Raw genomic sequence first — 21,133 nt, 5'->3', positions numbered from 1 at the left:
GAGGGAGTCAGAATGTTATAAACAGTATTTGAACCCAAATATTTTTACTGGGATAGAAGGCTTCTAGTAATCAGCATAGTACAATGGAAAATTAAAGTATGGAGGTAAAAGAGTTTGGCTCTGGTAGTTGTTACAAGTGTGACTTTAGCAAAATAATATTTTTAGACCTCAGTTTCCTCACGTGAAAAATGAAATCAATTGGATTTTAAGGTCTTTAAGATCCCTCCTAGCTTAGCTACTTCCTCTTTCACTAAAGGAAGCAATTTAACATTTAAAAAATAATATATTTAATATGATGGAGAATGCACAGAGAACTACTGCCTGCTTCTAGTTAGAAGTCTGCTTCTGGTTAAGTTCACCAGCCTAGAGCATCTTTTGTTGCAAGTCCTTCAATCACACATAGCTGGAGATAACCCACATTATATTAAATTTCCATGGAAGACATTTTTAGTTAATAAGACATAATATTCCCATTATCCTTATTCAGGTTTCTACTTATTGTAAATTAGCTGTACTGAGAAGCTTCTTTCCATTCCATTCAAAATATGTTCTTTTATGCACATAGTATGTGGAAGCCACTGTGCCAGGTTAGGGATACAAACATAAAAAATAAAAATAGTAAATAATAATAATAGTAAGCTTAAAAAACAGTAAACTCCTTATCCTCAAGGAGTTTACTTTATAACAGGGTGATACAACCTGTACACAAATTTATTGCTGTTTCAGTCATACCCACTTCTGCAAGATCCCATTTGTGGTTTGCTTGGCAAAGATAATGAAGTTGTTGGCTATTTCCTTTTCACCTCATTTTACAGATGAGGAAACAAGGCAGTTAGGCTTATGTGACTTGCCCAGGGTCACACAGATCCTAAATGTCTGAGGCCAGATTTGAACTGCTGTTGAAGACTCTTCCTGACTCCAAAGCCAGTGCACTGAGCACTATGATGCCCTTTAGGTGCCCAAATACAAATAAGGAGGGGGAGCTGGATGAAAATTCTCATCAGGGAAGTTGAATTTTGAAGGAAGGTAAAAATTCATGGGTTCTGAAAGAGTACAGCTGAAAAAGCATTTCATTCCTTTACAATTTGGTTCCTTCCAATTTTTTCATCTTCTTCCCCTTAACATCTCTCTTCCCACTGTCTGATACAGTCACACCAGCCAACTTTCTCTACATCCCATCTCCCAATTCCATGTCTTCTTTGCCTGTTCCCCATGCCTGGAATGCTTAATACTCCTCTGGGATTCCCTGGTTTCTTTAAGATGCAATTCCAATTCCTCTCTATCTTTGTTAAGTTTTTCCACCACTCAATCTTACTGGTAGTATGAGATTACCTTTCAGTGGTTAAAGTGTTAAATTATATTGTTGTTTACATGTTGTTTTCCCCATTAGAATGTGAGATTCTTGATAAAAAAGAATGTGTCTTTCACTTATTTATATAATAATATGCTTATATAAATATAAGTAATATATATGTTTTATATATATATAACATATAATAATATACTTATATAAATGTATATTGATTGACTGGCATTTAAGCCATGAAAGAGGATTTGCATAAAAAGAATTAATAGTTTTAAACACTCCTTAGTGATCTGACAATGCTATAAAGCTTTCACATCTTTTCTTATTCTTCAAGTATTGCTTGTGCATAGGGAAAGCCTAGCTTAGCGTTCAGCAGCCTAGGATATCTGTACCAAGTGTCCCCAAGCTCCTTTTCTTTGCTCCAAAATCTGATGGCTGTTGTCACATTCCGTGTTTCTGCCACTTGTGAGAGACTGTTGATTGCCAATGGTTTGCAGAAACCGCTGCTACCTGCCTTGTGATGGCTGGCCCAGTGTCACCCCTTCCATTCCTTGCCTTGGGAGTCTATGCTAATAACCTCTTCCCCTGAGTTGGCATAGCAACCATTTTCATCCCAGTGATACCAGAACACTAGAGGCCTGAACTTTGGCACACCACTTTTGAAAGGTTGCTGACCCCCAATTTAGCTCAATAGCTGTTATTTTAGATTCTTATTTTCTTCTATTTTCAGCTACATTATTGTCTAGAAATTGTTTTGTTTCCTACTTAGTATTCTGGATAAATCATTGTAACTTGAGCATCTAGCACATTTAAAAAAAATAATTATCTCAGAATTCTTTCCAACTGTTCAACTAGTAGCCAAAGAAAATTCTTCTCATGATCCAATGAAGAAAACTGTTTTACTGATGCTTTCTTTTTCATCACAATGATAAAAAAGTACTCATGTGAGTACTTTGGTGTAGATAGGGCCTTCCCCTCGACTTTGATATAGAGGGGATATTTGTTAAAATAGAGTACTGTTGGGTTAAAGGGCATGAGCAACTTAGTAACTTTTCTTGAATATTTAAAATTGTTTCCCAAAACAATTGGTCCAATTTAGAGCTGTGACTGTCCTGTTGTATAACCTCCAACACTGATTAGTTTTTCCCTCTTATCATCACTGGCAATTTAGTGGTAGTGAAATGAAACTTCAGATTTGTTTTAATTGGAATTTCTTTTATTATTAGTGATTTTGAGAGTTTTTGTTTCATGTTTTTGATGGGTATTTGTAGCGAGCTGCCGTCTCCAGAAGCTGCCAGATCGCTCTCTGGGAAGAGATCTGCTGTGTCTACTCAAATCTCTCCGACAGATTCTTCTTCCTGTAATGAACCGTTGTCTCCAGGCAGTTGCTGTTAACTCTTGTCCTTAGAAGTGACTTCCCTTCCTGCAGAGAGCCCCGTCAGGCCTGATGTAATGCAGAGAGTCTTTCTTCTTGAATCCTGGCTCTGAATCTCCTCCAGCTCTTATCCTTCTCCAGGCCGATCTGCTCTCTGAGCCCAGTGCTATCTCTTTTATCCTCCCAGAGAATGGGCGTGGGATAATGCAAGGGCTTCTGGGAAGAACCACCCCAGCCAATGAGCTTGCCCCCTCTATCAAGTCAACCTGAGTTCTCACCTTGTAATTGTCCAGAAAACCTGAATTCTCACCTTGTCACTGTCCAGACAACCTGAGTTCTCACTTAGTAATCCTAACATCTCCCCCTTTCTTTTGATTTAGAACATAGGACAGTCATGACCTTGAAACATAAATCCATCAATATGGGAAGTATTACAGATAATTACATAAATGACCTTGAAACATAAATCCATCAATATGGGAAGTATTACAGATAATTACATAAATTACATAAGCACATAGTAACATAGTAATGTAACACATGCTAGAAGTATATAACATAATCATAATCAAATAATCATAAATTGAAAATTTATAAATGTCCATAAGTCCATTGTCCATTAGTCTCATCTTGTGTGAGGAAGTCCAATGATTCCTGCTGGTTTTTAAAGTTCTTTAACAGTCTTCTTATTATCCATGCTCTTTCAGTGTCAAATGTTTCTTAGATCTTCTCCTTTATTTTGAGGTCTTTCTCTTTTTCTGTCTCTCTCTGATGGACAAGGCGAATATGACTCATTGGCACCCATCTGATTCCTTCTCCTGCTGAAGAAATACAAGCAAACCCTCTCCCCCAGGCAGTTAACCTATCTGGTCCCTTCCATTCACCACTTTCTGGATCTCTCCACATCACCTGGCGATTATCTAAGGACAGTGGAGATGCTCTCACTGGACACTGCCCTTCTGGTGGGTTATAAAATCTGTCTGCTGGAGCCAGTGCATCTTTGTCAAAAATTAGAAAATTAATGGTATAGAGAACTAAATTTAGAAGTTCCCTAGGGCTACCTGTGGCTCCCCCTTTCTTTTGTTTTTGGAGGAGTGTCTTAATATCTCTGTTTCTTCTCTCTACTATTGCCTGCCCTTGAGGATTAAAGGGTATGCCCGTGGTATGTAAAATCTTATACTGTGCACAAAAGTGTGTAAAATGTTTGGACGTATATGCAGGTCCATTGTCTGTTTTTATTGCTTGTGGCACACCCATAATTGCAAAAGCTTGTATAAGGAATTCAGTGACCACTCGGGCTGTCTCTTTTGCTGCTGGCATTGCAAATGTGAATCCTGAAAAGGTGTCTACCACAACATGAATAAAAGATAGACGACCAAAAGATTTATAATGGGTCACATCCATTTGCCAGATTTCATTGGGTCTCAAACCACGAGGATTCTTCCCTGGAGGGAGTGTAGGAGCATGGAAAGGAAGACAAGCTGTACAGCTTTTTACTATGCTCCTAGCTTCCTCTCTTGTGATTCCAAATTGTAAACGTAAAGCTCGAGCAGCCTGATGATATTTAGAATGAGATTCTTGTGCTTCCTGAAATAAAGGACTACTAGCTAACATGGTTAGAAGGCTATCTGCCTTTGAATTTCCATCAAAAATGGGACCTGGAAGTCCACTATGTGAGTGGACATGCAAGATATAAATCTTGCCTGGATGTTTTCTCACTTGCTCTTGAAGTTCCTTAAAGAGCTGATAAATATTGGAGGCTGCAAATTTTATTTGGGCTGTGGCAATTCTTTGTACTACACCTACTGAATAGGCTGAATCAGTAATTATATTTACGTCTCCTGGGTAATAAGTGAGAGCTAGCATGATAGCAAATAATTCATTCTGTTGAGTGGATTGAAAAGGAGTCCTGATTACTCTCTTTATGGTTAAATCATGAGAGTATATGGCACAAATATTTTCTTTGGAGGCATCTGTAAAGATTGTTGGTCCTTTAAGAGGAACCTTAGAAACCTTTTCTTCAAAAATCCATCGCCAATTATGTGGTAGCCGGGTAATCTTTAATGGAGATCCATGTGCAAAATTTGGAGCGGTGGCCAATAAAATTTGCCATTCTGGGATGGTCTCACAGCATACATTAATCTGTGCGTTAGTATAGAATGTGTATATTTTTTCAGGACTTATCCCAGATAATTGTATTACTCTCTTAATAGCCTTTAATAAAATCCTAGCCACAAGCACTGGGTAAGGTGTAAGGCTTTGTTCTGGTTGTGCTGGGAGGTTCACCCACTCAATCACTCTGTCTCCTTGATGAAGGACTGCTGTGGGTGCCTCTTTTGTAGCAAAAACTGATATTTCCAAGGGTTTTTGAGTGACTCTTTCAACCACATTGGATAAAGCCAGTTCAACTTCTCTCAAAGCCTTTTGTGCTTCTTTTGTAAGCTGGCGTGGTGAATTTAAAGCACTGTCTCCCCTTAAAATGTCTCCCCTTAAAATGTCCCCTTAAAAAGAGACTCTGAATTGCATCAGGCTTGAATTTTACATAATTCATGAAATTCCGAAAGCCATAATAAATTTTCTCCAGGTTCCAGGCATATCCTTGCTATGGATTTCCAATCATTCGAGGTTAGGACTTCATAAGACAAACCATCTAGTAACATTTTGACATAAGCTGATGTAGTCCCATAAAGGGTACAACCTTTTTTCAAATCCTTAATTTTATTCAAATCTAAAGGTGCATATCTTCTCATTTTATGACCTACAGAATCAATATTTTCAATCACAGGATATGCATGTATAAAATCACTTATATCCTGTCCTTCTCTCTTAGCTTTAACCAATGCTTTTTCTAATCTTGTCATAGGCTTAGGCTGCTTCACAGGCAATTCTGTTTGTGTTTCTGCCTCTTCCCCTCTTTCTTCCTCCATCTCTGAAGGTGGGGTTGATGTGGGCCTGTCAATAATCTGTTCTCTAGGCAGGGTTGAAGCTTCTTCAAGAGAATCATACCATAATTCCTCATTTAAATCCTCTTGCTCTAGGGAAAGATCTTGATCTTTCCTTTTTTCCTCACACTTCCTCCTCTGTTCATTTTTAGAACTTTTCCTTCTCCTACAACTTGCTTGATAGTTTAAGGCTAATTGAACTATGTTGTAGATATAAAATACTTCTGCAGAAATTGAACGAGGCCCATTTTTTGCTTGAAATTCTTTCATTTCATATCCCACTAGCTTCCATTTATCTACATCTATCTTTTCTTCCTCTAAGAACCAAGGGGATGTGCGTCTTAATGCAGCCAAGAGTTTAGCAATCTGTACCCAGGTTACAAGTAAACTCTGCTCCTCAATTATGTTGATTATACTCTCTATAGTACCACTCCTGAATGGAGCTGAGGTTGCGTCTGGGGCTGAGGTTGAGTCGGCTGAGGTCCAGGGATTGAATATAGCTAACATCTGCCCCATTTCAGCTATAAGAGATTCCTGGTTTAGCCCTTAACAAGTTAAGTTCCTTATTTATCTATTAGCACGCTCACTTAATCTTTAACAAAGTTTCCTCGTTACTCACGGTTCTGGGTCAGAGAGACTGAGATCTAGATCGGAAGCTTTTCCACTGGAATCAGGACTGTGTCTGTCCCTGTTCGGGCGCCAGATTGCGAAGGTCTGGTCTAGCTCCTCTTGTCAGGATAAGCAAAAGTCCTTGCCCCACGTTGGGCGCCAAATGTAGCGAGCTGCCGTCTCCAGAAGCTGCCAGATCGCTCTCTGGGAAGAGATCTGCTGTGTCTACTCAAATCTCTCCGACAGATTCTTCTTCCTGTAGTGAACCGTTGTCTCCAGGCAGTTGCTGTTAACTCTTGTCCTTAGAAGTGACTTCCCTTCCTGCAGAGAGCCCCGTCAGGCCTGATGTAATGCAGAGAGTCTTTCTTCTTGAATCCTGGCTCTGAATCTCCTCCAGCTCTTATCCTTCTCCAGGCCGATCTGCTCTCTGAGCCCAGTGCTATCTCTTTTATCCTCCCAGAGAATGGGCGTGGGATAATGCAAGGGCTTCTGGGAAGAACCACCCCAGCCAATGAGCTTGCCCCCTCTATCAAGTCAACCTGAGTTCTCACCTTGTAATTGTCCAGAAAACCTGAATTCTCACCTTGTCACTGTCCAGACAACCTGAGTTCTCACTTAGTAATCCTAACAGGTATTCATATCTTCTCTTAAAATCTTGTTTATGTTCTTTGTTCACATCTCTTTGGAGAAAATGGTTTAATTACCCGCACTATAATAGTCTTACATTTTAAAAATTAGATTTAATATCAAGCCCTTGATGTATATTTATCTTAACATTTCCAGTCTTTATTAAAAACTTCCTGTTTTCTTTGGTTATCAACTTTAACTACATTTCTACTGTCTGGAGTTCTATTATATAAAAGCCATGAATAGGTAGCTTATTGAATACATTAATTATAAAGTCAAGATTCATTTTTTTAAATTGTGGATTTAATTCAATGCAATAAACATTTATATGTTTATATGAAAGGCAGCATGGTGTAGTGAATAGACAGGTTGCCTTAGAATCAGGACTAACTGGGCATAAGTGCGGACTCTACTATTTACTGGCATGTCATTCAACCTTCTTGGCTCTCATAATTGTCATCAGTAAAATGATGGGCTTCAACTAAATGATGTCTTGGATCTCTCCCTGTTTAAAATCTATGATCCTAAGATTAGTTCTATAAACAAGTCTCTCTAAGACACTAAGTTATCAAAAGGATGCTCATCTGTATGGGTAGAAGGAATTTCTTCGACTAGGAGTTCCCCATATCAATGAAATCAGATTTATTCCCCCTTTCTCTCTTTTTTCCATGTTGTTCTTTTTGCCTGTCTCTCTACACATATATGTATATGTGTGAAAACTTACAAAATATTTAATTTTTAGGATGTAGCAGTTTAATTGCATTATCTTGATTATATTTTTCTTCACATTGTTGCCAAGGAGTGTGGAACTAAGTACAAAATTCCCATGATTCCAGCTAAGCAATTAGGCAGTATTTCAGAAATAACAAATCCTGAAAATCTAGCAAACTTTCAGGCAAATACTTGATTTCCTCCTAGGGTGACATGATCTCAAAGTCAATGCAATGGGGTAGGCTGATCCTTATCTATTTTTCAGAATCACATTTCTTCTGAAATCTGGCTTCCCTTGGTTGTTTTCAGTACCTTTATCTGGGATCAGGCAGGGGAAGAAAGTTGTAATGAAACTCAAAATTAACTACGCTTTAAGGTTGTTAGCAGTTAATGAAAAAGGTCAGTGAACAGCAAATAAGTTATTTTGTATTAGCTAGGATTTAAAGTGCTGATTCAGCCACATTGACTCATTCACTTATCATTTCATGCATCTGTATAGACACATGAACAACCTATCTTGGCCCAACATCTATTGTGGGAGTAGCATTGCTCTGGTTCCTGAAGGACAAGAAAAAAGAAGTTTATAAAAGAGTTTCCCTGAGAGAGCTAACAAAAAGACAGAACATGAAATATGGGAATAGTAAGACTGTAAATAATTAGATGCCAAACTGTATGACACAGGCCACAGGTGTGACAGGTGTTCAGAGGATGAAGAAAACAGTGTATGTTAGAGAAGATGGCAAAAGGTATCATGAAGGCTCCTTTAAAATGTCAGAGGTAAACAGAACATTTGAGATCATTCAGTCCAACTTATTGATTTGCAATTGATAAACCAGAAGCAGAAGGTAGAGAGAGGTTCAGCAACTAAACTAGTGATAATCAATAAATTTTTTATTAAACATCTATTATATATGCCAGATATTGTGCTTACCTCTGAGAGTACAAAGACAATCCCTGCTTTAAAGTTTAAAAAAACATATAAATAACTTAAATAAACATATAAACAACCTTTGTAGCATGCAAGCTACAAACAGGACACATTTGCAGATAATCAAGAGAGTGAAGCCTTCTCTCATCCCAGTCCAGTGCCACGAACCAGCTCTTAAAGAATGGGTATAATTTGAACAGGACAGGGAGAGGATAAGGCAGAATATTCAAGGCAAGAGACATAGAATGAATGAACAGAGAATGATGAGGATCAGGGCTCAATATATGAAAGGGACACTGAAGATTGTCCACTGAAAAGGGTTAAGTTGTGCTACTAAAATGCAGGAGTGAACCTTTCATACTAAATTGTTATAAGGTTGGGTAGAAAGAAAACTGAATTGTGCAGGTTGTAAATCTTTTCCCACAAAACCCTTCAATTTAGTCTGAAAGTAAGATTTAGACAGTTCTTCCCTATTCATTCACCACCATCTCCATGCATCATTTTCACTGCTGTCTATTTTCATGACACTCAGAGACCTGAAGAGAGGGAATCCAGGATCATAAATTTAGTTTCCTTTCCAGGCAAAACCTTTTTTAAAAAAATTCACTTCTCAACAATTGTCTTCATTCAATCATTTGTAACTGCTGTCTGCTGTTTTTTGTCAAATGGCTGTGTATATAGCATGAAGGCAGAAAGCTCAGTAGAGATGACGAGCACTTCTGGAATGTGGCCTTTCAAACACATGAGCACTTATTTGGTCTCATTTGTTTACCTAGAAGACATTTTGAACCTTATGTTATATTTATTGATGATAATTTTTTATATTCTCTTCCATATATCTGTCTCTCTGTGTCTGTCAGTCTGTCTCTGTCTCTCTCTCTTACCCCTTTCCTCCTTCCTGATTTCTAATATAATTCTGATCAGGTCACTTTTCCAAATTCATTGAATTCCTTCTACTATTGCAATTAAACATGAACCCCACTTTTTGACATTTAAGCACTTACTATTGTATTTCTATTTACCTTTCCATTCTTTTTATATTTTATTCCCTTTCATGTACTATATAATCTAGTTCATTGCATTACTTGCAGTCCCTTATCTCCAGTTTCTGTTCCCTTTGCATTGGTTATCCCTCATGCTTTGCCCCTTCATCTACACTTCTTTTCCTTGCCTTTCTTCAAGACTACTTAAAATCCAAGTTCTTCTTATTATTAGGGATCTAGATAATACAGTATATAGAGCTCCAAGTCTGGAGTTAGAAAGACCTGAATTCAAATCCAGCTTCAGATACTGATTAGCTGTATGACCCTAGACAAGTCACTTAACTCTGTTTTTTGGCTCATTTTTCTCATCTGTCAAGTTATCTGAAGAAGAAAATGGCAGGCCACTCCAGTACTTCTGTCAAGAAAACCCTATATAAGGCCATGAACAGTAGGACATGATTAAATAATAACAGCAATTATTATGACTGCTTTCCACCCAACAGCTAATGCTAGTACAATGCCTAATAATAAGTAAGAATAGATTTGTATCCCTCTAGAAAAATAAAATAATTCCTTATTCAAGGACCTTTCTACTTTGTCTTAGCCATTCTTTCCTAGGGTGTTATTTTTTCTGACAACACTGCAAGGCCAAGAGAAAAAAAATTGTTCCTTCTACTAATTCTTATCGCTTGGCCGTAAGCAGAAATTGCTCAGATTTTAGTTCTAAAATCTTCAGTTTCAAAGGGGATGCCCATCAATCAGGGAATGGCTGAATAAACTGTGGTATGAGATTATGATGGAATATTATTGTTCTGTAGGAAATGATGAGTAGGATGCTCTCAGAAAAAGCTGGAAACTCCTCCATGAACTCAAGTCAAGGGAAATGTACTATGTACAAAGTAATAGCAATATTGTGGAAAGATCAGCTGAGAATGACTTTGCTATTCTCAGCAATATAGTGATCCATGACTACTCTGAAGGACTTATGATGAAAAATGTTATCCATACCCAGAGAAAGAACTGATTGTGTTTGAGTACAGACTGAAGCATACTCTTTAAAAATGCTTTATTTTTCTTGAGGATTTTTTGGGGGAGAGGGGAGATCTATATTTTCTTTCACAACATGACTTTTATGTAAATGTTTTGCATAACTTCATATGTGCCTTCGTAAAGGGGGATGGGATAGGAAGGAAGAGAGAATCTGAAACTCAAAGTTTTAAAAAAACAAATGTAAAAATTGTTTCATATGTAACCAGGAAAATAAAAATATTAAATATAAAGAAAAAACAAAATTTTCGGTTTAATAAAGTGTATTCTCTTTAATCCAAAGTTGAGTATTAATTGCCTTCTCAGATATTTCAAATATCTTTTTCAAAGCATGAGGCCTCTTGTAGAATTTTCTATCATTGTAGAGCCTGCAATTCTTTTAATTCACAGCATAAATAAATCCATTTAGAGAAAAAACACCCTTCTACTTATATCTATAGCTCTCTGATGAGAGTACAGAAGAGTCTCAGAGTCACAGAGCAATATTTTTGCTTTTTATGAATAGACAGACATCACTGAAACTTAATAGAAGTGCTAGTCAGAATGGACAATTTATCAGCACACAGCAAGCAGAGTGGCTTTGATCCTTCTAAAAATGTGGCTAAGAATAGATGTCTCCACTAGGGCCATCATCAGACAACTGTTCAATTTGACAGTCCTTTTAAACATTCAGGATTGTCAGTATAGGATTTTTTTTTTTTGAGGGGGAAGGGGCAAGTGAAAGGGATGAGGTAGAATTTAGAAATAAATATATTCTGAAACACCTGCTTTTTTCCTACTGAAATTTTATTTCAATTGACATATCGGTTTTGTTAAAGAAAATACTTTATAGACTCAATTTCATTTAAATAACTATGATTTATTAATCAAGGAGTATAAGATTTTAAATAGTTTAAATTAATACAAGGTGGCAATTTTAAACATCATTGGATCTGAATTCAGATACTACCATTCTTCATTTTACTACCTGTGTGACCTTGGGCAAATAAACAGCTTATCCTTTTTGGGCCTTAGTTGCTAAATTTGTATAATGGGGGAGGGTAGGACTAGTTAGCCTTTATGGTTCATTTTAGCTCTAAATCTATGAATGTTCTTATAATTCTATTAGCCATGACTTGTGATTTGATATGTAGCTAAATTAATTCTCAGGAAAGGCTTCTTGTGTAATTAGTCAAAAGAGTAGGCATACAGTGGTAGAAGTTTGGGTCAAGGACCAAGCTAAAGTCAGAGGGAATAAATAGAAGGGTTTTTAAAGATCATCCAGTTTAATCCCTACATTTTTAAGTTGAAGAATCTAAAACCAAAAGAAGTTAAGTAACTTCTCCAATATAGAGGTAAAAATGGCTGAGGTAGTTCTAACTTACACCTCCAAATCTAGATCCTTTTCATTGTACCATGTTGTATCACTGTATCAAGTCAAGAATTTTGATCAACAAAGGATATGAACAGACAATTTTCAGATGATGAAAGAGTGTTCCAAATCACTATTGATTAGAGAAATGCAAATTAAGACAACTCTGAGATATCACTACATGTCAGATTGGCTAAGATGGCAGGAATAAATAACGATGAATGTTGGAGGAGATGTGGGAAAACTGGGACACTGATGCATTGTTGGTGGATTTGTGAAAGAATCCAGCCATTCTGGAGAGCAATTTGGAATTATGCCCAAAAAGTTATCAAAATGTGCATACCCAGCATTGCTGCTATTGGGCTTATATCCCAAGGAAATACTAAAGAAGGGAAAGGGACCTGTATGTGCCAAAATGTTTGTGGCAGCCCTTTTCATAGTGGCTAGAAGCTGGAAGATGAATGGATGCCCATCAATTGGAGAATGGTTGGGTAAATTATGGTATATGAATGTTATGGAATATTATTGCTCTGTAAGAAATGACCAACAGGAGGAATACAGAGAGGCCTGGAGAGACTTACATCAACTGATGCTGAGTGAAATGAATAGAACCAGAAGATCACTGTACACTTCAACGACGATACTGTATAAAGATATATTCTGATTGAAGTGGATATCTTCAACATAAAGAGGATCTAATTTAGTTCCAGTTGATCAATGATGGACAGAAACAGCTACACTCAGAGAAGGAACACTGGGAATTGAGTGTAAACTGTTTGCACTAATGTCTTTCTACCCACATTACTTTTACCTTCAGAATCCAATTCTTATTGTGCAACAAGAAATTTGGTTTTGCACACATATATTGTATCTAGGATATACTGTAACACATTTAACATGTATGGGATTGCCTGTCATTTAGGAAAGGGAGTGGAGGGAGGGGAAAATTTGGAAAAGAAGTGAATACAAGGGATAATGTTGTTAAAAAATTACCCATGCATATGTACTGTCAAAAAATTATAATTATAAAATTAATTTAAAAAAGACTTAACTATTAAAAAAAAAGAAATTTGATCAAAAATAGGAATTTGGAGGTGCAAAGTAGACTCATATCTAAGAGTCAAAGGGTTCTAGGAGTAGAAGTGTGGGTCAGAATGAGCCAGAAGTGATTGAGGAATTTAGGGAAAAAAACTAAATCAGCCAGGAATAACAATACAGTACTTGATTTTTTTTTTTTTTTTTTTTTTTTTGATACTCACAACATGACCCAGTAGACTTTGCTTTCAGAATAGGCTCACATAACCTCTGCTTATAAAGGGTGTAATACTATTAGCATCTTAGGTGCCATATAGAAAATTATTGTGATAATATAATTATTGCTTCCTATTACATAGCAAGGGCAAGTAGGTGGTGTCATAGTGCACAGAGTGTTGGGCCTTGACTCAGGAAGACTCATCTTCCTGAGTTCAAATCTGACTTTCAAACAGTTAATCGAAGTATCATCCTGGAGAAGTCACATAACCCTGTTTGCCTCAGTTTTCTCATCTATAAAATGAGTTCGTGAAGGTAATAGCAAATCACTTTGCTAAGAAAACTCCAAATTGGGCCTTGAAGATTTGGATACAACTGAAAAGCCACATTGCAACAAAATTGTCTTTTCTTCCCTTTTCTTATAAAATATCAACACAGTGGAGAATACAAATCCTAACTGTCATTTGCTTTACAATCTTAAGGGATTCCCTCTTGGGGCCTCAGTTTCCTTATCTGTAAAATGAGGAAGTTGGTCTAGATTGCCTCTAAGCTGCCTTCTAACTCTAATTCTATGATCCTGTGACCCTAATTGCATGCTTCTGTGATCAGCACTTTGAAAATCAAGTTAAACAGACATAATCCTTCCTTAGGCAGAGCTTACAAAGTCAGATTGGAAGAGGCAGTGCCAGGGGATCCAAATCACAAATAGAAGCAACAAAAGGTCCAGGCTTTGCAGAAATGCTAGGAGCCCTTTTTTCAATTCCATGGTAAAGCTAAAAGGCAAAATAGTAGGCAGTAAGAATCTTGCTGACTTCATTTTAATTCCCTTCAATAGAGTTCCATTGAGGGTTAAGGAAAGATTCTATAATCTTAGCCCCTGGCTGAAAAAGATATAATAGGAAAGACTATTAAAATTTGTCATTTAAATCAGCTGAATTTACTTGGGAGTAAGAAGAATGACACGGAGGTCCAAATGTGATGAAATCCCTTTTAATTTAGCTACTTAATTAAGTCAAAACTAAAAATAATCCTCATTGAACATGAGAACAATAAATTTACATAAACTTCTGAGTGGTAACAAAAATTCATTAATAATTTAAACTCTTTTCTAGAATAAATGAGACCCAATAAAATGTGTGACAGAAGTTCTCTAAGAACTTTAGAAAAACACAATACATAATGTATTCAGAACATAGAAAAATAGCAGTGCTCTGAAAAAAAAAAAGTAGATTTCTGTTGACAAAAGAAAGAGAGGGTTATGGTGATCTCCAAATTTAGGTAAGCTCTCTACCCTATCACTGTGTGAATTATAGAAAAGACAGTGTATGGTAGTCAAAGTCATTTTTGAAGGAAAGTCTATTTTCAGTTTTAATACTTCTATTCTTCACTTGAAGCTCAGGCCAATATTTATTCAAACACTGAGAGAGTGACAACACTCTTATCTGAAGGTTACTTGCCCAGAAATCTGAACCATCAGGAACATGTCCAAGAATCAGAAAGTTAAAACAACAACAACAACAAAAAAAAAATCAAATTCCTCCAAAGGATCTCAAGTCCTTAAGTCTTTGGTCAGAGCCTATTTACACTAGAAAGAGAAAAGAGATAGCCATATTCTTCTCTGCCTTGGTTAGGACATATCTAGAGAATTCTGTTCAGTCCTCGACATTGCATTTTAGGAATCACACTAAATGCTGGAGAATATCCAAAGATGGAGCCAATTAGAATGTGAAGGAATTCAGTCATTCTTAATGATTAGAGAAATTTCCTGATCAACTTGAGCCAATGAAGGTGCAGAATCTTTGCTTGAGACTTTGTCCTTCATTGACTAAGGTGAATAGATTAACTTGGGATGTTGCATCTTAATTGGGTATGGATTGGTTTGAATTGTTTTTGGGTTGATGCTATCCTTTTGTGCTGGCCTATAAAAACAATGGAGTTGAAGATTAAACATCAGTCTTTTTATCCTTTTGCCTTTTTCAGAAGAGAGACCATGGAAACAACAGCATTAAAAGTGTTTCTGCTCCTTGGGGATATAGAAAAAGACATGGATAAAGCCTCTCTGATCCACTCACTACAAACCACTAACTGACTACCTGGGGGCAGAGTCACATGGAATTTGCATGTATTCATTCAATTAACCAGAAAAAAGAGTTTCTTATTGTTAAATAACACAAGTTAGTCTTGGAGATGGCTTGTGCGTCTGTAGTGATGGTGTTTCTTACAAAAGTGAGTCTCGGCCTCATGGGGAACAGAAAATTGTACATATCTCTTCTTTTCTCACCTCCAAACTTTTATCTAGAGGAATAGAAAGAGTTTAAGGTTACAGTATAGAGGAATAAAATACTTAATCTTCATCAATTAGAATAAGTTATTCAGATGGCATAGGTCTTTTGACGTTCCATATGAAGGGAGTACAAACAGCAGTATGCTATTATTGGAGATAATCCATGATTTGGAGCAAAAGTGTGAGATACACTTGAAAGGGAAGAGAAGTATTATGTTGATTGTTAAAAGGTTATTCTAATCAGATTGTCTTCTGTGTATTTTTCATGGATTGTAATAAAGGTTATCAAGCAGTCAATATTCTTTGTTACCTTTCTTTCACTAAATTTGGGGACCTTTTGCCCACAACTGTTAGAGAGCTTGACAGGAACTCTTTTCAAGATCCATTCTGAGATTTTCCCATAAAAACTCTGTTGGTATATTTAACCCAGTCTGAATGATTCATATGTGTGTGTGTGTGTGTGTGTGTGTGTGTGTGTGTGTGTAATTTGTATACATATATATGTATATGTATATATACATATAGAAGCACATTTATGTATATATGAATTGGTCAAAGACATCGAAGATGTTTATTTTGAAAAAGAGAAGATTCAGAGAGACATGATAGCTAACATCAAATAATTGAGCAAAAGCATGTGTGAGAGAAATTAGAATTCTTCTTGATCCCAGAATACAGAAGTTGTAGCAATGGGTAAAAGTCATGCGGATTTTTACCAGTGGGGAGAAACTTCCTAAGAATTGGAAGCAACCAAATCTAGAATATGATTTCTCAGGTGATGATGGAATCCCTTTCAGCAGAGGTCTTCCAGGTTTTGCTTGAAGACTACTTCCTAGAAGAATAGAATTTCAGAATTGGAAGAGACTTCAGAGACTTCACCACTACATTTAATCCAACTCGTTTTCAAAAAAGACTTATGGCATGGCCAATGGCAACCCATTGCATTTTCAGGCACAGATTTCACTTTTGGATGGGAAGTTTGGAGGTTTATCCTTAAATCAAACCCAAATGTGTCTATTTTGTAGCAGTTTCCCTTCATTACTACTGCTTTTGCTCTCTGAGGCTAAACAGAACAATTCCAGTTTTTCTTCCATGTGTTAGCCCTTTTGTGTTCTAACACTCCAATTCTCCATAGGAATCTATCTTTTTAAGGCTAACCATCCCCATCTCCTTGAACTAAGATTCATATAATATGAATTCATTTCACTATTCTGGTAGCCCTCCTCTGGATATTTTCCATTTTTCCAATATCCTTAAAACATAAAATTTAGGGCTGACCATTTTATACAAAATGTTCCTGAAGTGGACAGAGAACAGTGAGGGATATATTTTCTTTATGTCTAGAAGCTAAGTCTTTCAATGCACAACCTAAAATCAGATATCCTTTTTTTGGCTCCTGGATCACACTGTTGACTCATATTACATTTGCAGTCCAGCCAAATCCTCATATCTTTTTCATACAAATCATTGTCTAACCAGATCTCTCCCATTTCTTATGAAGCCTTTTTTTAACCCAAGTATAAGAAAGACTTCACTGTTTGTAGTTATTAAATATCATATTATTATATTTCACTCAAGGTTTTGTATTATCTAGATCTTTTTGGATTCTGACTCTTGTCATAATACATATTTCCGTCCAGCTTTGTAAAATCAGCATATTTCATAAGGATGATCTTTTTTTTTTTTTCTTTTAAAGCTATTGATGAAAATTTTAAAATGGCATAGGGCTAAGTGCTGATCCCTGGGGCACTGTACTGGAGACTGTCTTCCAAGCTGATATTGAAGCATTCATTCAGCGAATTTCAAATCCAGCTTATCGTACTATAGTGAAACCCACATTTTTGATACAAGAAAAAAAGGAATTTTATTAAAACCTTTGTAAATTTAGATAAACTACAACTACAGCATTTCCCAGATTTACCAGTTTTCTAACTTATAAGAAAAAGAGAAACAAGATTAATCTAACTTGTGCTTGCTATAACTGTTTTTGTTTTTGTGATTACTGCTTCCTTTTCTAGGTGTATACTAACCATTCCTTTAATGACATTTTTAAAAGTTTCTCCAGGAATCAAAGTCAAGCTCATTGACCTGTGGTTTATATGTTTCACTCTCTGATTTTCGGAAAAGTATTTGTTGAAAATTGGCCCAACATTTATTGTTTGCCGGTCCTTGAAGTACCTTTCCTGTTCTCTCTCTCTCTCTGTATATATATATATATATATATATATATATATATATATATATATATATATATATATATATATCTCCACACATATAAATATACACACACACACATATATATATATATATATATATCCACACATATAAATATACACACATATATATATATTTATATACATGTGTAATGTATATATAAATTTGTACATATAGACATATATATTTATGTCAGTGTTCCAGCAATCACAATATAGCTAGTACTTTTAGTACCTAAGAAGTAGCTCATGTAAGTCTGATGACTTCTACTCATTAGGGCAATGAGAGGTAGATATTTTTATCATGTTCCTACTTATTCTGGACAATGTGTTACTAATCCCTCGTGATTTGTCCTTTTATGCCCAAATGCGCAAAATCTCCTTGTAAAGAAAATGAGTGCAAAATAACAACTAAGAAGTTCTGTCTTCTTTTGGTCATATTTTACCCATCTATCCTGAGTAGTAATTTTTTTTCCTATTTTTATTCTTTTTTCCCCCATAAGGTATTTTTAAAAAGTCCTTCATGCCTTTTTAGCTTTCTTATCAGACATCTTACACAGTTCTTGAAGACTGACCCACACTTTTGTATTTATCTCCTTTACTTGTAATCCTTTTGTAAAAGAATGTAAGTAGGTTAGTGAATTCCCAGCACTTCTGTAGCATTCTCTTCAAACAATTGTTCCTTTCCTTTTCATCATAATTATTTCTTCTCATTTAAAAACCTTCATTCTTTAAAGTTTCTCCTTCTTCCCGGTCTGTCTTTCCCTATGGAGACTGAGGCAAAAAGAGGTTAACACAGGTTAATATAACTACTAAGTGTCTGAGAAGGAATTTGTGGTCATACATTCCTGACTCCAAAGTCTAATGCTCTTATCCACTCTGCTGCCATATCCTTTTCTGTTATTGTATATCTCCTTTTGGAGTGTCATCTCTGACTCTCATTTCCCTGTGATTGCTTTAAGGTTTTTAGGGTTGCAATTGTGAGGATGTGTTAACAACTTTACAATGCTGCAAATGTGAACTGACAGTTACATGTGACTTAGGCAACCATCAGCACTTAAAAAAAAATCATGGATTCATTTGTTTTTTAAAGAAACACTTATCAAGCATCCAATATGGTCTAAGAATGGGAAAACAATGACAAAACAAAACAAAACAAAAAAGCTAAAACACTTCCTACCCTCAAGGAACTTTCTTTCCATTGGTCCTATACAGATGACAATTGATGTGGTGGAGGGGATCCCATACCTTCCCCAAGCTGATGACATAATAACTCCTTCTCATATTGTCCATATAAGTAGATACAGTACATGATTTTGCAAGTATCCTATAAATGTGAGTTATTATGTATGCAAAAATTACTTTAAACTAGAACAAAGACATAGCCAAAGGATACTGATGCAGCTTCTCTCCCTAAGCAAAAACAAAAACAAAAAACGACTAACAGTTCTATGGAGAGTGGGAGGGAAAGCATGATATTTACTTGTTACATTTTATGCCAGGCTGATACTATGATTTACTGGATTATGTGCCACTTTAGAAGCTTCTTTTTTTCTTTGAAATTATGGTGATTTCAGAGAGAAAGACTTGAAGAAAGAACCATGTTCTTCACTGAACTATGAGGGAGTGCAACAGCTTTGATTGCTGAAAGATGGGGGAGGGCAGGCAGCTCAGAGAAGTCGAATAAAAGAACTGCAGCCTAGGACATGTCAAATCTTAAGGATAATAGAATTGCCTTAGAAAGAAAATCAATATGATCATCAAATAAGTGGCTCATTTGATGATGTAAACCACGCATTCATGAAATTCCTCAATGATAAAATAAACTTGAAAGGGATTTCCAATTCTCCAGAGAAGGAAAGAATGACATGCATTGGTTATAGAGAGGGGTCAGGATATTAAAGAGGAGATAGACTACTTATCCAAATGAATGACAGACTTGTACTAAGGTGAAATGCTCACTAAGGTGATAGACTCTCTGATTCAGTGTGTGAGCTTCAGAAATGATTTTATCTAGAACTTCAATTCAGTTCATACAATTATTATTTATCTTATTTAAGTGCCTATTATGTTTAAGACTTCATGTATATTCTGGGGGCTACATACAACTCACAGAAAACCAAAACACTCCGTGCGGCCTAAATTGGGTCAAGTAGGAATGGAAGTCCAAACTCCCATCATTTGAAAAAAGGTGAATGCTAACAGTGCAAAGGCCAGGAAAGGCTTCACAGAGTAAGTGACACTTAAACTGAATCTTTAAGAAAGATGAAGATTCTTAAGAGAATGTAGCCTAGGCAGGGTTTGGGCAAATATACTGAATCAGGAGATGAGATGGAGATGCTATACCTATCAATGGAAAAAAACAAACAAACATACATTTTATATGCTCCTCTTTTGTCTCAGTCAATGTACTAGGATGTGGCTATGCAAAGACAAAAAGTTGAGGCTGTCCCTTTCCTCAAAGATCTTATATAAGAATATGTGAAATATATAAAAAAAGTACATACAAGGAAATTTTTTGGAGGTGTTGTCAGCTGTGGTGAATCAAGAAACATAGGGAAAAAACTGTCAATGTATCAATTTTTTTTTTTTTTTTTGCTGCTGAGGCAATTGGGGTTAAGTGACTTGCTCAAGGTTACACAGCTAGGAAGTGTTAAGTGTCTGAGGCCAGATTTTAACTCAAGCCCTTCTGACTTCAGGGCTGGTGCTCTATCCACTGTGCCACCTAACTGCCCCAAAAATATGGTTTTAAAATTTTTTTAATTTAATGGTCTTTCCTTAGTGCTCATTCTGCATCTTTCTACAGCTTTTAATAATACTGATAATCTACTCTTTGGGAAGAACCATTTGACATTACTTTTTCCTGATTTTCCCTCTATCTATAACCACCCCTAAGTCTTGTTGGAATCACTACTTTATTCCTTTTATGGATTAATGGATTTATTCCAAGAGCTTGCCTTCTTCTCATTTGCTACTTCATCTTGGTGATTTTATTAATCCTATGGGTTCAATTATTATTTCTTTGAAAATTATCCCCCAAACCAACTGTTTAGCCCTTATCTCTCTTCTAAGCTATGTAGTCCTTTGCCTCTAAATACCTTCTCCCTGGAGATCCTCTCTTTGGATATCATAAACATCTCAAGATTATGATGAACCAAAAATAATATTTTTTACCTTCCCTTCTAAACCCATCCTTTCTTCAAGGGAACCACCATCCTTCTGGTCATCCAGGTCCATAACTTTGGAGTTATTTTCAACTCTTCATTTTCTATCTACTTTTATTACACACACACATAACATAGGTATATCTATATATACATTATAAATGTATATATACATATATATTTACATACACACAACACAAGGAACATTATATATACAAATATGTATATGTATCATGTATCTATATATATACACACATACATAATTAGTTGAAGAGTCTTGTCAGTTTTTCTTTCTCTTGCACTCATTGCCTTCTCTCTACTCACACAATTACTATCCTATGT

At 36.1% G+C, this 21,133-nt stretch overlaps 1 protein-coding gene across 1 annotated transcript in view; it reads right to left on the bottom strand.

Moving 5' to 3' along the window:
* The window catches only part of CNGB3 (cyclic nucleotide gated channel subunit beta 3), a 274,698-nt gene extending 253,834 nt beyond the window's left edge, over window positions 1-20,864 (bottom strand). Inside the window, exon 1 of the mRNA XM_074278924.1 lies at window positions 20,802-20,864. Within this exon, the coding sequence (XP_074135025.1) occupies window positions 20,802-20,864 (63 nt within the window). The remainder of the gene's footprint in view (window positions 1-20,801) is intronic.
* Between the last annotated feature and the right edge of the window lie 269 nt (window positions 20,865-21,133).

This window comes from Sminthopsis crassicaudata, chromosome 1, assembly GCF_048593235.1.
Source record: "Sminthopsis crassicaudata isolate SCR6 chromosome 1, ASM4859323v1, whole genome shotgun sequence".
NCBI lineage: Eukaryota > Metazoa > Chordata > Mammalia > Dasyuromorphia > Dasyuridae > Sminthopsis > Sminthopsis crassicaudata.
The sequence above is the reverse complement of the archived record's forward strand: the minus strand, read 5'-3'. Positions and strand labels throughout refer to the sequence as shown.